General features: G+C 53.0%; 3 protein-coding genes across 4 annotated transcripts in view; 1 reads left to right on the top strand and 2 right to left on the bottom strand.

Annotated features, from left to right (window-relative positions):
• The window catches only part of NAALADL1 (N-acetylated alpha-linked acidic dipeptidase like 1), a 12,931-nt gene extending 8,274 nt beyond the window's left edge, over positions 1-4,657 (top strand). The window contains 10 exon segments of the mRNA XM_035013185.1: positions 1,094-1,179; positions 1,263-1,326; positions 1,414-1,481; positions 1,683-1,774; positions 1,856-1,946; positions 3,062-3,143; positions 3,227-3,400; positions 3,477-3,564; positions 3,674-3,766; positions 4,093-4,657. Coding sequence (XP_034869076.1) covers positions 1,094-1,179; positions 1,263-1,326; positions 1,414-1,481; positions 1,683-1,774; positions 1,856-1,946; positions 3,062-3,143; positions 3,227-3,400; positions 3,477-3,564; positions 3,674-3,766; positions 4,093-4,279 — 1,025 coding nt within the window. The 3' untranslated portion in view covers positions 4,280-4,657.
• Positions 4,658-4,679: 22 nt separating this feature from the next.
• Positions 4,680-7,496, bottom strand: SAC3D1 (SAC3 domain containing 1). The gene is made up of 2 exons (XM_035013187.1): positions 6,714-7,496; positions 4,680-5,282 (listed from the first exon to the last, which is right to left on the bottom strand). Exons 1-2 carry the CDS (start codon positions 7,285-7,287, stop codon positions 4,780-4,782), a joined length of 1,077 nt encoding a protein of 358 aa, XP_034869078.1. The 5' UTR covers positions 7,288-7,496; the 3' UTR covers positions 4,680-4,779.
• A 722-nt stretch (positions 7,497-8,218) lies between these two features.
• On the bottom strand, positions 8,219-18,786 carry SNX15 (sorting nexin 15). 2 transcript variants are annotated; one of them, XM_035013188.1, is made up of 8 exons: positions 18,489-18,786; positions 13,623-13,658; positions 13,300-13,420; positions 12,028-12,143; positions 11,760-11,907; positions 11,295-11,438; positions 8,785-9,042; positions 8,219-8,489 (listed from the first exon to the last, which is right to left on the bottom strand). In XM_035013188.1, exons 1-8 carry the CDS (start codon positions 18,585-18,587, stop codon positions 8,383-8,385), a joined length of 1,029 nt encoding a protein of 342 aa, XP_034869079.1. In that variant the 5' UTR covers positions 18,588-18,786; the 3' UTR covers positions 8,219-8,382. The 2 variants fall into 2 exon arrangements, with proteins under 2 accessions (XP_034869079.1, XP_034869080.1); XM_035013189.1 differs by lacking the exon at positions 18,489-18,786 and adding an exon at positions 15,645-15,741 and having other exon boundaries at positions 8,364-8,489.
• Between the last annotated feature and the right edge of the window lie 2,343 nt (positions 18,787-21,129).

Raw genomic sequence — 21,129 nt, 5'->3', positions numbered from 1 at the left:
AAAAAAAAAAGTAAAAAAAGAAAAAAAAGATTTTATTTATTTATTTGACAGAGAGACACAGCGAGAGAGGGAACACAAGCAGGGGGAGTGGGAGACGGAGAAGCAGGCTTCCCGCGGAGCAGGGAGACCGATGCGGGGCTCGATCCCAGGACCCTGAGATCATGACCTGAGCCCAAGGCAGATGCTTAACGAGTGAGCCACCCAGGCGCCCCAATAATTTTCATTTAAAACAAAAGTTGAGGGGGCACCTGGGTGGCGGTGGCTCAGTCGGTTAAGCGTCGGACTCTTGATCTCAGCTCAAGTCTTGATCTCAGAGTCCTGAGTTCAAGCCCCAAGTTGGACTCCACATTGGGCTCCATGCTGGGCATGGAGCCTACTTAAGAAGATAAAATTAAAACAAAAATCTGAGAAATGATCAAAGGGTACTGAGTTGGAGCTCAAGAGGGGAGCACAACCAGGAACATGTGGTGCTGTAGGCTGCCAGAGGCTGTGGGAGGTGGTGTGACCAATTCCTTAAGCCCCTGGACTCTGGAGCCAGACCCTGGACTTGAACCCTGGCTCTATGCCTACCAGCTGTGTAACCCTGGGCAAGTCATTTAACTTTTGTGCAGCTCAGTTTCATCTGTGAAATGGAGACAATAAGGCTCTTATCCCTCAAAGCGTTGTTTTGAGGATTGACTCAATATGGATAACGCCCTAAGAGGACTTCACTGTATTATCACCGAGTGGAGAAAGTTGCCGGAGAGTTTGGCATGGGATGCGCGAAGGAGACAATTGGGGATGGAGGGTCGAGTGGTCTACTCAAAGCATACCTCTAAGGAAGGGGGAGGCAGGCCATTCTGGCAGAAGGGACCACCTGAGATTGGTATAGAGTTCAATGTTGGGGTAGGGGTCCCAGCACAGGCGGAGGCTGGGAAAAGGAGGACTGCACCTCAGAGAAGGCTGGGCTGGAGAGGCAGTGGGACCTACCTCCTGTCACTGGCTGCCCCACCCGGACCAGCCCTTCCTGCTCTCCACCTCCCTAGCATCTCCTCCAAGCCACCCCAAGATCCGGGGATGGTGTCCTCCTCTAGCCCTTTATCCCCCTCCCCAGGCACCTGGCGTCCCCGCAGATCAATAGTGTTTGCAAGCTGGGGGGCAGAGGAGTTTGGGCTCATTGGCTCCACAGAATTCACCGAGGTGAGTGAGCCCTGAGAAGCGGGTGGTGGAGGGGTTCCCGAGGCGGGGCCTGGCCGGGCTCACCTCGGCCCCCCTACCTGCAGGAATTCTTCAGCAAGCTGCAGGAGCGCACCGTGGCCTACATCAACGTGGACATCTCGGTGTTTGGTACGGGGGCGGGGGGCGGCTGGGCTGACTAGGGGGAGGAGAAACGAAGGGGCGGCGGCCCCAATACTTTCTCTGGTCTTCCCACAGCCAATGCCACTTTGAGGGCGCAGGGGACGCCCCCGGTCCAGAGCGTCATCTTCGCTGCCACCAAACAGGTGAAAGGGGCGGGGCGGGCGGGGCTGGAGCTGGTCCTCGTTGCAGGGGCTTGGCGGTAGGACAGAGGCCGGGGCGGGGGCGGGGCGGGGTGGGCGGGGTGGGGGGCAGGCCTTGTAGGACCCGCAGGCCCGTGCTTAGGATGGAGACTCCGGTGGGCCTGGGGAGGGGCCAGCCCCTGACTAGATTCCTCTTCCGGTCAGATCCCCGCACCAAGCCCTGTTGGCCTCAGCATCTACGACAACTGGATCCGGTATTCCAACCGTAGCAGCCCAGCCTACGGCCTGGTCCCCAGGTGAGCCGAGGGCCAGGACGGGGGACCGGGGAGGGCGGGCTGGCCCAGCGCCCTCCAGCCCGACCATCTTTGTTTTCGCAGTCTGGGCTCTCTGGGTGCCGGCAGCGACTATGCACCGTTCGTTCACTTCCTGGGCATCTCCTCCATGGACATTGCCTACACCTATGACCGGGTGAGTGGTACCCCTCTGTCCCCCAGCTCAGTACGTTGCTCCCCCATCCCCTTCCTCTCTTAGAGCCTCTCTAGTGCAGACTGAGTCTGGCTTCACCACTCAGTAGCTGTGCTCCCTCCACCAAGTTTCTTAACCTCTCTGAGCATCTGTTTATGCTCACCTATATTTTGTCAAATTTAAGATACTACTGATTTTGGGCGCCTGGGTGGCTCAGTTGGTTAAGCGACTGCCTTCGGCTCAGGTCATGATCCTGGAGTCCCGGGATCGAGTCCCGCATCAGGCTCCCTGCTCAGCGGGGGGTCCGCTTCTCCCTCTGACCCTCCCCCCTCTCGTGCTCTCTCTCTTTCATTCTCTCTCTCAAATAAATAAATAAAATCTTTTTTTAAAAAAAGATACTACTGATTTTAAGATGCAACATTGTGATATGCACTATGGGAGGGGGGCGACATACTGCCAGTTAGTTTTAGGATGACATTGACTTAAAAAGCATCCTGGGGCGCCTGGCTGGCTCAAGCCATGGAGCATGCAACTCTTGATCTTGGGGTCATGAGTTCAAGCCACACGTTGGATGTAGAGATTACTTTAAAAAAAAAAAAATCTTAAAATAAAAGAGGCATTCTGATTCCAGAGATCTTAAAAAATGAAAACATGTTTACCCCAGAATAGATTAAATAACAGTATGAAACAGGGATGGATTCATAGCGTTGGTGTGCAGAGTGAAATGAGGTAAGGGATGTGGAGGACCCAACCTTTGTCTCCCTGCTCTATGCTCCACAAAGCCCTTTCTCCCCCTCATGGCCATACTGCTCCTGGGTGGCGGAGCTAGGATTTGAATCCTCTCATGTGACTCCGCAGCCTCAGGCTCTTCTTCATTTGAAATGGGAAACTGGCAGCTGACCCAGCTCTGCCGCTATCAGCTGTGAGGTCAGCTGTGAGGTCAGGCAGGCGACAGTCTTTCTGAGCCTCAGTCTCCTCCTCTGTAAAGTAGGAATTCTAGAACCTACCTCATGGCTGTAGCGATGATTTCAGTCATGTCCCTATGTTGTAGCTCACTGTTGGTACACCTCCCCCTCACTTCTCATCCCAAGCCTGTCACCTTGGCCTTGTTCCCCTAGAGCAAGACCTCAGCCAGGATCTACCCCACCTACCACACGGCCTTCGACCCCTTTGGTTACGTGGACAAATTTGCGGACCCTGGTGAGGAGGGGGGCAAGGGGAATCCTGAGGCTGGGGGAGGATGGGCTGAAGACTGAGCCCTGGCCTGGTCACCCTCCCTGCAGGCTTCGGCAGCCACCAGGCCGTGGCCCGGACAGCGGGGAGCGTGCTTCTTAGGCTCAGTGACAGCCTCTTTCTTCCGCTGAATGTCAGGGACTGTGGAGAGCCCCTCCGAAGCTTTCTGCAGGCTGCCCAGCAGAACCTGGGGGCCCGGTTAGAGCAGCACAGCATCAGCCTGGGTATGGAGCCCCCTTGACACGGGAGGTGTGGGGCGCCCTGCACCTCCAGGGCTAAGATGCTGGCTGTTGCCCACAGGGCCTCTGGTGACTGCAGTGGAGAAGTTTGAGGGGGCAGCTGCGGCCTTGGACCAACACGTATCAGCGCTGCAGAAGGGCACCCCTGAGTGAGCACGGGCAGCAAGCAGACTGTCTGGGAGGGCAGCATCCAGGGCAGAATGCAGGCTGGCCGCTGGGCTGCTGGTCCCAGGGTGACAAAGGTCCTGCCACTTCCAGCCCCCTGCAGGTCCGGATGCTCAACGACCAGCTGATGCTCTTGGAACGGACCTTCCGAAACCTGCGAGCCTTCCCAGAGGAACGCTACTACAGGTGGGCCTGGGGAAGTGCAGGGTGAGGCTGGGCGAGGGGCACCCATCTGAGGGAGAATCTAAGAGTTTTGCTGGCCTTTAGAACACAACCCAGCCCCTTGAAACAGGTGGGGAATCAGGTTCAGAGGATGGGAGGCAAATCAGTCCACGTCACCCTGGGGCTGTAAGCTGCGTCTCTCACCACCACTGCTCTGAGGGTCCCAGCTTTCAAAGGCAGTGGGGAGGTGCTTTTGTGCCTTGCTATATACAGATGAGCCCGTTCAGGCTGAAGCTCCGCTCTTTCCGGGTCCCCGAGTGACTTGGCTTCTCCCCTCTATCTCCCGTCAGCCACGTGCTCTGGGCACCCCGCACTGGCTCCGTAGCCACATTCCCCGGCCTGGCCAATGCCTGCTCCAGGGCCATGAACACAGGCCTTGGATCCGCAGCCTGGGCTGAAGTGCAGAGGCAGCTCAGCATCTTGGTGGTGGCCCTGGAGGGCGCAGCAGCCACCCTAAGGCCTGTGGCTGACCTCTGACCCCAGCTCCCCACCGTCCTTCAACCTATCCCACTCCAATTTTTCTTGGGTGTGTCCCAGTCTTCCTTGATGCCAACCTGAGGCACAATCATGGGACCCTATTAAGCTTCTGAGACAACAGCTTAGGGTCCCACCAGTTGTGGACACCTGAGGGGAGGGAAGCCTTCCTCATTCTGGCTCTTGGTTGGGAAAGGGTGAAGAACAGGAGACAGGAATGGTGGGGAGTGGTGCTCTTGGTGTGGGTGGGTAAGGATGGGATGCATAATGCCAACGAGAGCTACCCCTCAGGGACCAGCAGGGAAACTGAGGCCCAGGATGGATAGTCTGGGTTCTTCTCCCCGTACACCCCTATCGTGTCCCTCAACTCCTCCCTGCTCTCCCCCAAATAAACCAAGCATAGTTATTATCCCTACAAAACTTTTTATTGTGTAGGAATTACAAAAAAGAAACCTGAGTGCTTAGATCCAGTCCTGGGCTCTGGGAGAGTGCACGCCTTCTCCTCATGCCGGGGACGTGGGTCTGTCCACACCCTCATCTTCCTCCTCAGCCATGACCACCTCCTCCAGGGTGCGCCCTGCAAGTTTGCTCCCCACCAACACTTTGCAGGTCCCCGCAGGTGGCAGCCCTTCCTCAGTGTAGCGACCCCTGAGAAATACAACTCTTTCCTGTCCATCCAAGGGCAGTCCATGGGCCTGGCAGAGGTCCCGCGCCTCTTCGGGCCCATCCAGGGCCAGCAGGTGGACCACGAAGCCCAGAGGCAAGGTCTGGCCTTTGGGGGTGCTCAGGGCCCGAGCGAGGCGGGCCAGGGCTCCCCGGCGGGCACGGCCCACGTGGCACCGGACTGCGCAGCTTTGCAGGTAGGGCAGGATCCGGAGCAGGCGGAACAGGCGGGCGGTGTTGCCTTCGCGGAAGGCCAAGTCCACAGCCAGGGCCCTGCGCAGGGCCGGGCAGGAACGCAGGGCATCTGGTAGCTGCAGAACCTCATGAAGGGCCTCCATGGAGCCTGTGAGGGCGGAAGCCAGGGTGAGAACTCTGTCTTTCCCCTACCGGGCCACCTTCCATCCCATCTGGTCAGGCCTCCTCCCATCTCTTCTCCCAAAGGCTGGGGTCCTCAGCCAGGCCCACCTCTGGCCATCTCCCACCTTGGCTGGCCTACCTTCCTCTCTGGCCACGCCCCTCCCCTGGGCCAAGCTCACCTTCCCGCCCCCTTTTTTCTATCAGCCCCTTCCAGCGCCTTATCTGAATGAGTTGCCAGAGCCCCTTCAAACAGTCTGGATCCTCGAAAGAAAGTGAGGCATTGTTTTTGGATGACGGAGACAGGCCCAGATAAGTTCATGACTTGCCTGAGACTGTCTTAAGAGTTCGAATGTAGGGCGCCTGGGTGGCTCAGATGGTTAAGCGTCTGCCTTCGGCTCAGGTCATGATCCCAGGGTCCTGGGATCGAGTCCCGCATCGGGCTCCCTGCTCGGCGGGGAGCCTGCTTCTCCCTCTGCCTCTCTCTCTCTCTCTCTGTCTCTCATGAATAAATAAATAAAATCTTAAAAAAAAAGAGTTCGAATGTAGGGACGCCTGGGCGGCTCAGTTCATGATCCTGGAGTCCCAGGATCGAGTCCCGCATCAGGCTCCCTGCTCAGCGGGGAGTCTGCTTCTCCCTCTGACCCTCCCCCTTCTCATGTGCTCTCTCTCTCATTCTCGCTCTCTCAAATAAATAAAATCTTTAAAAATAAATTAATTAATTTTAAAAAAAGAGTTCGAATGTAGTACAATTTGACACAACAAAATCCAAGTTTTCTGACTTCAAACCCACAGCCCTTTCTCCACTGCCCTAGCTGCTGCACAGATTAGGAAATGGCTCAGCTGTCCACCCGGTAAAGCCTTTTCTTCGAGGACATTCTGCTTCTGCTTCCCTTCCAGAAGAATCATGGACACCGGAACCTTGGGCCACTTTTGTAAACTGAGGCTTCTGACCCATTAGTGGGTTTTGAAACCAAGAGCATTTTATTACAATTAAATACAACAGAATTTATTAGAATGCAGCAGCCATCCATTGGAAGGATCTAATGTCTTGAAACTTCTGTGTCAGATATATTCTTGGCTGTTTTGCAAAACTGAACAAGAGTTAAAAAAAAGTTTGAAAATCACTAGGTCAATTTTTCCGTTCCAATCCCGTCCTCTCCACTTTTATTACAAAAAAAAAAAAAACCCAAACCAAAACCAAAACAAACAAACAAAAACCCAAATAGGGGAAGGGACAGGCCAGAAGGCCCACGGGGGGGGGGTTCAGTGGATCTGGCGCACGGACTCGACGCACATTTAGAAGGCAGCGATGGGGACGGAGCTAATGGTGAGATTGCCAAGTTTCTCTTTCCTTCCCCGGCCTCCACCGTCCCCACGGAGGCCCCACCCCCGCCCCGCCGCCGAGACCCCGACTCACCCAGGTTATAGAGCAGGAAGAGGCCCTGGAAGGCGGCCTGGCGGGGATGCGGCCCGGCGCCCCGCCCGTAGCAGCGCCGCAGAGAACCGAAGCTCTCCTGCACCTGGGCCTGCAGCAGCACCGGGTCCGCGGGCCCGCGCGCCGCGTCCGGCCCCAGCCGCGCCGCCACGGCCAGCAGCACCGCCAGCGCCGCCTCCAGCACCGCCGCCGCCTGGGCGTCGCCCGCGCCCTGCAGGGCCAGGTCCAGCCGCACGGCGCGCAACCGGTCCGCCACGAAGCTGGCCACCTCGGCGCAGGAGGCGTCGGCGCGCTCGGCCACCTCGCCGGCCAGGTAGCGCACGGTGGCCAGCAGCACGGACGGCGGACGCAGCTGGCTCGGCGGGGGCCGCGCCTTGCCGGCGGCCGGCCGTCTGTACTCCTTCACGGCGCGCTCTGGGTCCGCGCGGGGCGGGTCGCTGCGGCCCCCCGGCGCCACCTCGAAGCGGTGCAGGCGTCGCTCCTTTTCGCGCTCGGCGCGCTCGGCGGCCGGGCACATGTCTGGGCAAGTGCCCACGGGCAGCTCGCAGCCGGCCATGGGGGCGCTGAGGGGAAGGGAGAAGCCCTCAACATCTCGGAGACGACGGCGGCCGCTCGCCCCGTTCTACGCGAGGGCTGGCGGAGGCCGGCCGGATCCCGGCCGGGCCCCGTCCCCTCCCACAAAGCCTGCAGTAGGCCTCCCGAGACACACTGCGCTGTAGTTCAGCGCCGCCACTTCCGACTCAGACGCCGCCAAAGCTTCCAGGATGCCCCGCGCACAGCCCAGCCCACTCCCATGATACACCAGTTTGTAGTCCGTTCCGCAACCAATCACTTCGCCGGAGGGGCGGGGGAGGAATGGAGCCACGCCCTCCCAGGCTTCAGCCCGCCGAACCCCGAACCCTCGCTCTTAGCCTTTGGGCACCTTCCAAAATGGGTAACCCCAAACCGGGTTCCTCTTCATCATTCCCTTCACCCAATAACCTGGTTCAATCGGCCTCCTGCCATTCTCTACTCTCGTTTCCCTGGAGACTATTCTCCCCATTTTCTAGATCAGGGGTCAGCAGACTTTTTCTGCAAAGGGCCAGATAGTAAATGCTTTGGGATTTGAAGGTCGCAACTGGGCAACTCAGCAACTATTCAACTCTGCTGGTGTAGTGGGAAAGCAGCCAAAGACAATATTAAGAGAATGAGTCCGATTGTGTTCCAACAGAATTTTATTTTTAATACTTAAATTTCATGTAATTTTCATCTGTCACAGAATACTATTCTTTTGTTTTTTCTTCAACTATTAAAAAATGTAAAAACCATTCTAGCTCACGGGCCTTACAAAAAAAGGCCGTGGGCAAGATGTGGCTGCAGGCCATGGTTTGCAGACCCCGGTTCTAGATGGGTGAACAGCCAGTTCAGGACCAGGGATGCTGCCCACGCAAGACAGACAGGCAGGATCAGCTTAAGGTTTTGTCCTGATTCCAAAGTGGCAGGTGTGGTCAAGGAGCTCTGAATTCATTATTTGTCTCATTCTTGGTCCAGTTACATACAGAAATGACCCCTAGTGTTACAAGACCAGGATATCAGGCAAGGCCCCAGGGAGAGTGAAAGGGGGTAGCTGGCAGTGCTGGGGCTACAGTCCTGGGCAGGGGTTCACTCCCTCTCAGGAGGGGGGCTGGGACAGGTGCAGGTGCAAGATTTCTTCTGCTCTCTTCAGGTACTCGGCTGCCTTCTTCTTCACACCCTCCCGGCGGGCAGGTGATGGGTCACCTGTGAAGAGAGAATGGCTCAGCTGAGATCCCTGGGTTCAAAACCCCTGGTCGGGCCCCTTACAGTTCACAGAGCATCAACATGTGTCTTTCCCTACCTCCCTGGGAATCAGGTCCATTCTCCCCATTTTACAAATAAGAAAACTGAGGCCACAAGAGGTAAAGAAGCTGCCCATGGTTGCACAGCTTGTCAGTGATGACCAATTCTGATCCTTGACTTGTCTTTCACTTTCCCTTCCCTTCCCTCCACCGCCTGAGACTCTAGGCCTAACCTTCCACCTTCCAGTCGTACTCACCAGGAACGCCCTGTAGCAGGATGTGCACGCCGTCCCGATAGCCCTGCAGAGCTGCAGGGTAGGCACCTGCCTTCTCATCCCGCAGGGCCTGGGTGATGAGCTCTGTGGCTTGGCTCAGGTAGGCAGGGGTTGGCCGGCCTTCCTCGTCCTCTTCCTCCTCCTGCCCTCCAGGCTCCCAGGGTTCCTGGTCCAGCCTTTCAGACTCTGCCTCCATCGCTGCCAGCTCACCCATGTGGGCTGGACTGGGGCCTGCACCTTCTACAATCAGATATGGAGGGCTCAGGCCAGACTGCCCTCTGTTTCCCAGGGCCTGCGGCCCATCCCCAGACCTCTCTTGCCCATCAAGGTACCAGCCTGCCCCAGGTGGAGGGAAGCAGTGCCTGAGCAATTCAAAAGCCATTCATATATAACAGACTAGCCATGATTGGTTTAATTGGTGGAGTTCCTGTGCTTTTGTAAAAACAGTATTACCTTCCTAATTCTTTAGGTACATATTAACATTAGTTTGCGAGGTCTGGGTCACTGGGCCTACTTCCTTCCTGACTACAGTTGATCTACAAATCTAAGAATTCCCTCCGTAAAGTTCAACTGAAGGATGCCAGACCAACTAAGCCAGGCCAAGGGTAGAAATGCTCCAAACCTTGGAATGGCGGAATAATAGATGCAGAGAATCTCAGGTCTTACAACCTCAGCTGAGGACCCAAACATGAAGACAGTGGGTGGTGGGTGTCCTCACATTCCAGAGAGAAGGTCTCCTTATATACCCCAGGACTGGCCAAAAGGGGGCCAAACATGCCCTCTGCAGCTTATACAAGAGAAGGCTAGAGATTTGGTCCATCATTGGCGAAAAGGGCTTTGGAGGGAAGGTGCCAGAATAGGAAGCACCATGGCTCACCACTCACCGGTCTAACTCCATCCCAGTGACCCCGTGAGGAGACTGGGAGGCCTCCTGCAGGAAGGGAAGATGACCTCTTACTTCCCAGCTGGACATACAGCCAGTGTTGCTCATGGAGCAGAAGGCAGAGGAGTTCCTGGGATGCCCTAACGTGAGTACGAGAGTTTGATGCATGTGTTGAAGAGAGAGACGAGTGCCAGCTCGTTGCCTGGAGGACTCTGATGTTGAGGGACTTGCTGGAGGTGCCCACAACAGTGGGGCAAGGAGATGAGGCAACATCTGAGCAAACTGTATTTCCAGGCTTTGGCGGGGCAAGAGTTTGGGAGTTTTCTTTTCTTTCTTTTTTTTTTTTTTTTTAAGATTTTATTTATTTGTCAGAGAGAGGGAGAGAGAGCGCACAAGCAGGGGGAGCGGCAGGCAGAGGGAGAGAGAGAAGCAGGCTCCCCACTGAGCAAGGAGCCTGATGTGGGGCTCAATCCCAGGACCCTGACACTTAACCAACTGAGCCACCCAGGCGTCCCAGAGTTCGGGAGTTTTCTTATGGGCCAAGGGAATGTCTGATGGGAGCTACGTCCTAGGAATCTTGACAGGCTCCTGTCGGAGCATCTGGCCACTGGACACCCCTGGGGGCTCAGCTGGGGCAAGGCAGGCAGGCCCCGGTGGCACCACCCTCACCTTTCCCCCTAATTCCTTCTTCCCCATCCCAGCTGTGGAGGGGCTGAAGGAGCAGGGACGGGAGGAAGCAGAACAAGAAGAGTAAAAGGATACTCCTCCCAGGCGAGCAGGGCGGTGGTTTGGAGCTGAGTAACTGGGTGGAAGACTGAGGTCCCGATTTGGATCTGGATCGGACCCGGGGTGAGCGAACCCAGATGCCTGAAACCTGATCACAAAGCTGAGGGTGTGCCCGGGAGGTCACGAAAGGGCAAAGAAGAAAAGCCAACAAAATGGGCTTAAAAAGATGGGAGGATTCCAAACTGAAACGCTTTCATGATGATCCTGAAGCAGATCAGCCGCTTCAACCCCCCAGCTACAGCAACAGCACTGGGTCGGAGACTTTGAGAAGGAAAAGGTGCAGTGTCTCAGAGCCTGGGACTCTCAGCTCCAGGACCCAGGCCTCCACGGGAAGAGGGGAGGGGGCTTCCCCCGCTATGGCGGGTCTGTGGTGCCCCCACATGCTTGGGCCTCCTGTGGGAGGGCCTCCTCCTCTGAGCCCAAGTCTCACTCCCCTGACCAACAGGCCTCTCCTGCCTTCAGGATCTGCAGCGCGACCCTAAGCCGGCCAGGAAACCCCCACCTTGGGCTTCCAACGGAAGGAACTCAAATCCTCCCAAGACGGTGTGATGCCTGCCTGTTCCAGAGCTTTCTTGGGGAGAAGATCCACCTGTCCCTGAGAAGATCTCCCTTTTCTTTCTCCCTGGTTGCTCACTGTCCAGGGGCATCCAGCTCACGAGCCCTGGCACCGGGGTGCCAGCTTCCAATGCTCACTAAGGCTGCCAACTGCCCGGAGTGGGGAGTCTTTCTAGCATTTACACAGGTACTACACACGCTCGTCGGTGGCTCTGCCCGCCCTCCTTGCCCCCACCTCAGCCCCCCTCTGCTTGTCCCAGCTTGTTACCTTCCCTGGAGAAGGGGTCGAAGAGGGCAAGCTCAGCCTCTGTGAGGGGGCCTCGGGCAGGGGAACCGGACGCCTCCTCGATGCTCCCACAGTTAAAGAGGAGATCCAGGGCCTCCTGGGCAGGGCTGGATGGTGGGGGATCCGCTGTGGAACCAATCAATGGGGACATTCATGCCTGTCCTTATCATTTCCCAGCTTTCAAAATACAATTACCCTCTCACTAACTCCTCGTGGCACCCACGGGCATAGACGAGCCCACTCCTCGTCAGGGTGGTACCCCTTTTACAGACTAAGAAGCTGTAGCCTAGAGAAGGAAAATGGCCTGGCCAGAGCTCCTCAGCACGTTAGTGGTAGAGGAACTGGGACATACTGCAGAGTTTTTACTAAGCTCACTGAGAAGGAAGTGTGTGCTCTCCACCACCCCCAGGCCCTCCATCCCTGGCTCCCTTCCCAACCCTGATGTACCTGGCACGTCCAGTTCCTCCAGGCCTCTCCTCTCTGTGGGGAGCGGCTGGGGCAACCAGGTATCCTCAGGGGGCGGTGTGGGGATCAGAGGGGGTGGCAGGATGTGCAGGTCTCTGCACATGTCAGAGGGCCGGGTCACCTCCCCACCCTGCAGGAGAGAAAGACAGGCACAGGGCGGGGGAGGGGGCGGGGGGAGTCTCAGGGTGCAGCCCAGGGGGCAGGTGGGCTTCCCAGGTGCCGGGGAAGAGGGACAAGCAGGGACACATACCCGGAAGAACTCCTTGAGCTGGGGGCTGTTGTTGAGCGCGGGGATGTGCACAGTGAAGCGAAGCAAGTCCTCAGCCCCCTTCCGCCGCTCTTCAATCACTGAGGCCTCAAACCGGCCTGCAGCGCCCCCCAGGACGAGGGGTGGGGAGAGAAACAGCGAGCCACAGGGGTCACTTTCCTGCTTCTGCTGGAGAGGATCCCAGCAGCCGGCCATCCCCCCAGCAATCTTCCCTGGCTCCTCCTGGGGGGCGGGCGTGGGCTGCTTGCAATCAGGGACCAAGCCCCCTAGGCCTCCATGTACCAGATGTTTACGGAGCACCTACTAATGTGCTAGGTTCAGAAGGTGAATGGGAGGAAAGCAAGGTCTCTGCTCTCGTGGATTCACATCCTAGACACGGGAGGTGGGTAGGCAACCAACAAGAAACAAAATAATTTCAGATGGTTTTGATGTAACGGAGAGGAAAGGAAGTCTCGGAGACGAGAAGTGACTTGCCCAAGGTCACACAGCAAGTACCTCCTTTTTCACAGTCTCCCTGCTCTGTTCTAGGCATGCTGCGGAATGAACTACCTCTGACCTAGCAGCAGGCCGCACCGCCCACAGCCTGCATCCCCTGCGGGCAGCAACCCTTCGCCTCACTGTGAAAGAGTATCTCACGGGAGTCTAGAGACCCAGCTAACAGATCGGTCCTGTCCACCAGAAATACATCACGAGTGGCATGTGCAATTATTCATTTTCTTGTAGCCACGTTAAAAAGAAACAGGTTAACTCAACTTGAATAATTTATTCCACTGAACCCGGTATATCCAAAATAGTCTCATTTGTACCTGTGATCAATATATAAATTATTGCCATAGTTTACATTCTATTTCAGTGTGCATTCAACCCACACGGCACACCTCGGCTCAGACTCACCACCTCTGGCTCACAGCTGCTGTTTTTGGACAGCGCAGACCCCAGCTCCAGGGGAGGAATTCTGGTTCTGCCACTTACAGGCCAAGCCCCTCTATGACCCTGAGCCTCAGCTGCCTTGTCTTGAAAATGGGGCTAAAGAAGAAGAAATGCTGAAGGGCTCCACACACACTGAGGGTTAGGCTGCTCTGAGCCTCAGTTTCCCCAAGTGTGAAATGAGGCTGTCTCTAAGGGCCCTCCCCAAAAGTGGCTTCTGCTGGGGGTTTTGGCCCCCCATCCAGCTCCCCCCACCCCGCCCAGCAGGGGTCCCCTCTGCCCACCTCTCCCTCCATCTCTGGCCTGAATGCCTAGATCAACACTCACCAAACACCTGGGCGCGGGGGAAGGCCGGGAACTCCTCCAGGCGGCGGAAGAGGTTGCGGTGGGTGTAGGCCAGGTCCCCATGCAGCTTGCGGAAGTCGCTGTACCGCTTCCAAACCACCACCTGCCAGGGACCCGAGACTTGGCCCAGGCCGGCCGTGGTGCCGGTGGAAAGAGGCTTTCCCCACCCCCAGCCTGGGCCAGCGCGTGTGTTGGGTCGGGGCCCCGCGCCTGCTCCTCCCAGGGCCGCGGAGTTCCCACTTGTTCCTCTGCTGCGCCTGCATCTGGAACTAGGGAATGGTCCCCCTTCCTCCCAGGAGCCTCACCTCTTTGACATCCTCTGGGTCCCTCTTTGAGATGAACTGAGGAAGAAAGGCAAGAACCAGGTGAGACCAGAGACTGACATCTGACACCCCATCGCGCAGTAAAATCCAGCGATGCCCCAGGTACCTCCCAGCCCTCGTTGTGGCCTTTGGCTCTTGGCCACTGGTATCAAGGTGTCCTGGCTTCAAGGCTTTGTGTCACCTGAAGCAGTTTTTCTATCAGGTGCTAGTTTCTTCATGTGCCAGATGGGAGGATCCCATCCAGACCCTGTGGTCCTCAGCCCAACTTTTATCTCAGTCCCTTCATGAACTTGCGGGCCATCCTAGCGCCGGGGTCGTGCTAATCTCTGTGCCGTCCCAACTTCACACGTGTGCTAACAAAGCCAGGACTACCTCACTTCCTTTGACGGGCCTCGTCCCTGCATCTCCTTCTGAAACGGAAGAACCTCCAGTTCTCTAAAGAACGAGGTTCTGTCCCAGGAGCCACTCCCTTTTGTAAGTGAGGAAGCCTCTGTGGGCAAAACACTCCTTTAGGCGGAAGAAAACATCACTGGGGTTGCGACCTCTAGAAGAGAAGAATGGGGTCTGAGCTGGGAAGAAGACTCTGTACTCACTACGGTATAATCATAATAATTAGAAAATAACACTCTACAACGTGGACTACTTGATAGTCTTCCAAACATCTCCTTTTAATTATCCTAGAACCCAAGGTGGCAGATAGGATTAACAGACCTATTTACCAGATAAGGAAGTGGAGGGGCAGAGAGGGGACGTGACCTGTGGCAAGATCACATGGCACGTTTTGCAAATGATCTATCTGATAATGAGGTGATATCCAAAATATATAAAGAACGCCTACTCAACACCAAAAACCCAAAACAATCCAATTTAAAAAACCAGGGGGTGCCTGGGTGGCTCAGTTGGTTGAGTGTGGGTCTCTTGATTTTGGCTCAGGTCATGATCTCAGAGTCGTAAGACCGAGCCCCATGTAGGGCTCCAAGCTGGGTGTGGAGCCTACTTAAGATTCTGTCTCTCTCCTACACTCTCTGCATCCCCCACTGGCTCGAGGAAGGGAGGAAGGAAGGGAGGGAGGAAGGGAGGGAAGAAGGAAGAGAGGGAGGGAGGGAAGAAGAAAGGAGGGAGGACACTAGTAAAGATAGCTCAATAATATAAAAAAAAGGGGGGGGGGCAGAGGACCTGAATAGACGTTTCTCCAAAAGAAGATATACAGATAAGCAACAAACACATGAAAAGATGCTCCACATCACTAACCACCAGGGAAATGCAAATCAAAGCCACAATGAGATATCACCTCACACCAGTCTGAACAAAAAGGTAAGAAATAACAAGTGTTGGTGAAAATGTAGAGAAAAGAGAACCCTCATCAGTGTTGGAGGGAATGTAAATCAGTGCACCAATATGGAAAACAGTATGGAGTTTCCTAAAAAATTAAAAATAGAAATACCATTGGATACGGTAATTTCACTTCTGGGTATTTACCCAAAGAAAACAAAAACACTAATTCAAAAAGATATATATCCCCCTTTGTTTATTGCAGCATTATTTACAACAGCCAAGATATGGAAGCAATCTAAGTGTCCATCAATAGATCAATAGGTGAATGGATACAGAAAATGTCGTAGATATATACAATGGAATATTACTCAGCCATAAAAAAGAATGAAATCTTGTCATTTGGATAACATGGATGGACTGAGAAGGTATTATGCTACATGAAATAAGTCAGACAGAGAAAGACAAATACTACATGATTTCATTTATATGTGGAATCTAAAAACAAAACAAGATAAACAAAACCAGAAACAGACTCATAAATAGAACAAACTGGTGGTTGCCAGAGGGGAGGTGGATGGAGGGGTAAGTGAAATAGATGAAGCAGATTAAGAGGTACAAACTTCCAGTTGTACAATAAATAAGTCATAGGGATGAAAAGTACAACATAGGGAATATAGTCTATAATATTGCAATAACTTTGTATGGCGACCGATGGTCAACTACACTTACCATGGTGAGCATTTCATAATGAATATAAATGTCGAATCAATATGTTGTGCACCTGAAACTAACATAATATTGTATGTCAACTATACCTCAGTTAAAAGTAAAAATTTAAAAAAAAAAAAATCACATACCAAGTAAGAGGGACTGGTAGGACCAAAACCCTGGCCTTTGCTTTTCACAATAGACTTGGCCTGAAATATCTTGGGTAAAAGAAACTAGATTTAAAAACTGTTGAGGAATACATATACCTGACAAAGGAGTCATATCCAGAATATATAAAGAACTACAGATCAATACTAAAAAGACAACTCAACTTTTGAAATTGGGCAAAATATTTGAGCAGGCACCTCCCACAAAAGAAGGTGTCTGAATGGCCAATAAGACAATGAGAATATGTTCAACATCATTAGTCATCAGAGAAATGCAAATTATACTCCAGTGAGATATTACACACCCACCCACTTAAAATGCCGAATTTTTTCAAAAAAGATTTTATTTATTTGAGAGAGAGAGAGAGACAGAGAGTGTGAGCACAAGAGGTTGGGAAGGGCAGAGGGAGAAGCAGGCTCCCTGCTGAGCAGGGAGCCCAATGTGGGGCTTGATATTAGGACCCTGAGATCATGACCTTAGCCGAAGGCAGACGCTTAACCAACTGAGCCACCCAGGCACACCTACAATGCCGAAAATTGAAGATGCTGATGATACCAAGTGCTGGTGAGAATGGGATTATAAAAGTACTTTGAAGTACTGTACCACTTTGGAAAACTGGTGATTGCTTTCTTTTTTTTTTTTTTTTTTAACGATTTTAAAGTTATCTCTAAGCCCAACATGGGGCTTGAACTCACGACCCTGAGATCAAGAGTTGCATGCTCCAGGGCGCCCCGGTGGCTCAGCTGGTTACGCATCTGCCTTCAGCTTGGGTCATGATCCCAGGGTCCTGCAATCAAGTCCCGCATCAGGCTCCTTGCTCAGCGGGGAGCCTGCTTCTTCCTCTGCCTGCTGTTCCCCCTGCTTGTGCACTCCCTCTCTCTCTGACAAATAAATAAATCTTTTTAAAAAATTAAATAAGGGCATCTGGGTGGCTCAGTTGGTTAAGCAACTGCCTTCGGCTCAGGTCATGATCCTGGAGTCCCAGGATCGAGTCCCGCATCGGGCTCCCTGCTCAGCGGGGAGTATGCTTCTCCCTCTGACCCTCCCCCCTCTCATGCACTCTCTCTCATTCTTGCTCTCTCAAATGAATAAATAAATCTTTAAAAAAAAAAATAAATTAAATCTTTTAAAAAAAAGACTCAGGTGTAAAACAAGGACAGCTGTTTTTAATTCCTCAGGGAATTGGATTGCCACCTAAAAGATACCAAAAGACTGACACATCCATCTATGTTGAAAGGTTTTTCTGTCCCTTTGGGTACATTTAGCATAGGGATAAAGGTCAAAACAAACAAATAAACAAACAAAAAAACCCCACAAGTTCTTATCAGGCTCTGAATATCAGCCACCAACCTGGCCAACTTCCAACCACAGAGCTACTTAAACATTCTTTTAAATATTTTGTCAGTTTCAGTTAGGACCAACAGCAAACAGCGCCCTGGAAACTGGTAATTTCTAGGACAACTACACATGTAGCTATCAAATGATCCAGCAATTCCACTCTTAGGTACATACCAAGAAAAAATGGGTGCACATGTCCATAAAAAGACTTGTACATGAATATTCATACAACTCTACTCGTAACAACTAAAAATTTTTTTAGACACAACCCAAATGTCCAACAACAAGAGAATGAATAAAGAAATGGTGGTATATTTCTACAAGGGACTCCTATCACATGGCAATAAAAAAGAACAAACAACTTATACATGCAACAACATGAATTCCAAAAACATTACATAGAGTGAAAAAGGCCACACACAGGTGAATACTTGCTGTGTAATGATTTCATTCGGATGAGGTTCAAGAACAGACAAAACTAATCTACAGTGACAGAAGTCAGGACAGTGGTTACCTCTGTGGGAGGAGAACTATAGATTGGAAAGATACAAAGAAAGTCTCTGGGGTGAAGGAAATGTCTATATCCCGATCTGAGCACTGCCTGCTCAGAGGTATACACTTTGGAAGTGTCTGTGTTTTTGCTTCCCTTTAATAGTTACGAATGCACCAGTTTAATAGTTGCCTAGTTTAAAATGCTAAAAGTACAAAACAATTTACGGTGAAAAGTCTTCCCCCAACCAGTTCTCGGATATCATTCTATTTTTAAATTCTTCTCATGGTTTCCCCCATGTACCTATAAAATCTGCTTATAAAGTTGTTACTGCTTCGTAGTCAACTTTAGTCTTTCCCTATTGACTTCCTGCTGGGACGGTGAAGATAGAGACTTACTCTTGAAAATTCTCGAGCTGTATGAATTTTTAAAGTCACAGGTATTTTTTTGAAAAAATTAAAAATTAAACTCTTGAAAAGGGCTTTTATGTAAATATCAAACAAACCAGTTAACACGACTTACTCCAAGAGATTGGAGAACTAACTAATATTTGGACTGAGCCAGAGTTTTCGTGTTAATTTAAAGAAATTCACAGCCTGATGTGCAGACACCACACGTTGGGCGTGGGAACCCACCCCTCCCACTCCGAGAACTGCCGTCCACGCCCTTTTAAAAGGACAGCGCCCTCCCAGGGCCACACCCCCGACGGCTAGAGATGTAAACGAAGTCTATACCGCAGCCTCCCCTTAAAGGGGAAATGCATTTCTGTCGTCTAAAAAGGGAGCGTCCAGCAGTGCTTTGCCTTAAAGTAAAACACTGCCCCCCCCCCTTGTTAAAAGGGTAAAGGTCCCCGCCGGGCCCCACCTCACCTGCGCGGTCACTTTATACTCGGTGTAGCCCTTGGGGTGGGTCCGGGGGTCGGAGACTGTGTAGTGCCGCAGGAAGTCGTCCTTCGCCTGGCGGGACATGGTAACCGAGCCGGAGTGGAGCTGGCAGCCGGCCTCCGCCTCCTCCACGCCGCCCCCGCCCCTCCGGGTCAGTCTCCGCCAGCCACCGCCTGTCCGGGGCTTGCGTCCTCCTTCCCCGGGTCCAGGGAGCCGGTCGCAAGTGACGGCGCAGTTCTCGGCCTTGGCTTGCGGCCAGGGAGCGTCTAAAAAGTTCTCAGTGGCTGGTAAAGCGTGAACTAGGTGATTTAAAGAGTTAAGGACTGGGGAGGTTGGATCACTCATCTCTGACCAGTGTTCAAGCCCGCCCCATCCAACGTGTCCAAACGACTTCTCCTCTGCTTCCCAGTTCCCTTCTTTTATCTACCTACCCAGTTTTATTGTGTCCAGTGCGTGCCAGTTGTAGCCAAATCATTTCCCTGTCTCCCTCCATAGGATTCGCTAATTCATATTTTCTGCAAGGGTGGGGAGGCAAAAAAGAACTTCAGAGAAGCAGGATGGCTTCACAGGTTCTGAAGTCACACTTCTTACCAGCTGTATGAGTTTCCCTTGACTACTGGAGCCTAAGTTTCTCATCTCTAGAATGTTTATAGTGTTTATAATAAGGGATGTTTATAATAGAATCTACTGCAGAGCAGGATTCTTTTTTTCCCTGCTTGGTCTGTCCGGCATTCAGCCCCACCTATCCGTTAGCACAATATCTTTGTTTGGAGGTAGTTCTCCCTAGGTGTAGCCCTTCAGCCTCCTACCCAGAATGCAAAGGTGCGAGCTCCTTTCCTTGCCCCGTCCTGGGTGGGGGTGGGGGAGTCTCTCCTGAAGCTTGAATCGTGAGTTTCTTGAGTGAGGAACAGAGGGCACAGTGCCTGGCAAGGGCAATAGTTTGTTCCTGATGTGCAGTGTTGGCTGCGGATTGAGCTGCCCAGCCTCTGGGCACTCTTTTTTCCAAACCTGATGTCCAGCATCCTGAGACCTCCATCGGGATGCTATGAGTTCTTAGTATCCTTCCAAGAACCATCCTTTCTGCTGAAGACAGTTGTGGTCCGTGTCTGGGACAGGCCGTCGAGGACCCTGACCAATACCACAACAACCAGGTTGTGAAGCTTCAAAGTGGTAGTGTGGGTGAAGCGGCCACTCTTAGAGTGGACACTGTATGGCCAGTTTCCAGAAAGAGACAAAGCCAACTCCCAAATGAGACTCATGGAAGCTCAGACACAGGTTAGGTTATCCAGGAGGTGTTTGAGAGGAGGCTTAGATGGGGTGGCGGCCCCTTGAACAACACACACCTCTAGAGACCCCTTTTAGACATCATTTCTGCTCTCTCAAGCTCTCCTGGCAAGACTGGCCCCAAGTCTTCTTCTTGCCCATCATTCCCTCCCCTCCCTGACCCTGCAGCTCCCAATTCTCTCCATTTTCTCTTCTTTCGCCCTGTCCCCTCCAAGCCCATTCCTATCTAGATCAGTTTGTCCCCTGGCCTTCAGACACCAACTCCACTATTTCCATCACCAGGAGAAGCAAACAGAAGAGCCCTCTTAGCCGGCAGGAGGAGAGAGGAAAGCTGCAAATGCACAGCTGCCAGTCTGGCTCCCCACATTCCCACCCCCACCGGGTTGACCACAGGATGCAGACTTGCTGCCACAGCTCAGATCCCCCATCCACAGGCTTTGGTAATGAGTATAACCTTGCTATTTCCTTGTCTCCAACCATGCAGAATTCACTCTTTAAGTCAAGGATGCTGCTGACTAAGGGCCCCCAGGAGGACTTGACCCCTGGGGTGGCTCATCCGGATCAGTAGATGGCTGAGTTCCTGTTGATTGGATCTGCTTGAGCTCCTACCCGTTCAAATACTGAACATGACAGCTAACATTATACAATGACACACAAGACCCTCACCCATTTGGTCCTTGTCCCGCCCTTTGCAGGTAGGTGCCTTATCTTTCCCCAGAGGGGGACCCTGAGGCAAAAACACACGAGACACTTGTTCAGCATCATCCAGTGAGTGGCAGGGCTGGGCTTTGGCGTGGGAGCCTGGGTCTGTTCACTCACCGCAGGGCTTGGGTAGCACGGGGACGACAACGTCTGTCTTGCACAGAGGACAGGGCAAGCGGTTTTAATTTTCCACCTTGAAGGACAGTTTATGTTCTAAGGTTGTTTACCCAACATCAATTTCCCTTCTTCCATCTTAACAGAGCCCAGATTTTGCACACATCTGTACCTCTCCAGGAAGGGATCCTAATGCCAGTTTAGGAGCAAATCTTGGTGTCTCTTCCTCACCTTTTCCTTGGGAAAACTACTCTTTCCTCATTAGACACATTAGGCCTCCTCTCTCTGCCATCTGAGCTTTGAGCAGAGACAAAAACCTAGAATAGTATGGCATAGTGGTTAAATGTGCTGGGTCCAAATGCCAGCTTCCCTACTTCCTAGCTGGTGGCTTTGAGCAAGTCACATAACCTCCCTCCTGGAGGCTCAGTTCCCCTATAGACGGGATCTGGAGAGTCTGTACTGTTCAGGGCTGTTCTTCAATGTGATGATACCGGGGAGTGCTTTGAACAGAACCCAACGGAGTAAG

The sequence above is a fragment of the Mirounga leonina genome, unplaced genomic scaffold, assembly GCF_011800145.1.
Source record: "Mirounga leonina isolate KUSES-001 unplaced genomic scaffold, KU_Mleo_1.0 Mir_166, whole genome shotgun sequence".
Lineage (NCBI taxonomy): Eukaryota > Metazoa > Chordata > Mammalia > Carnivora > Phocidae > Mirounga > Mirounga leonina.
This window is presented reverse-complemented; position numbering and strand designations above follow the sequence as displayed.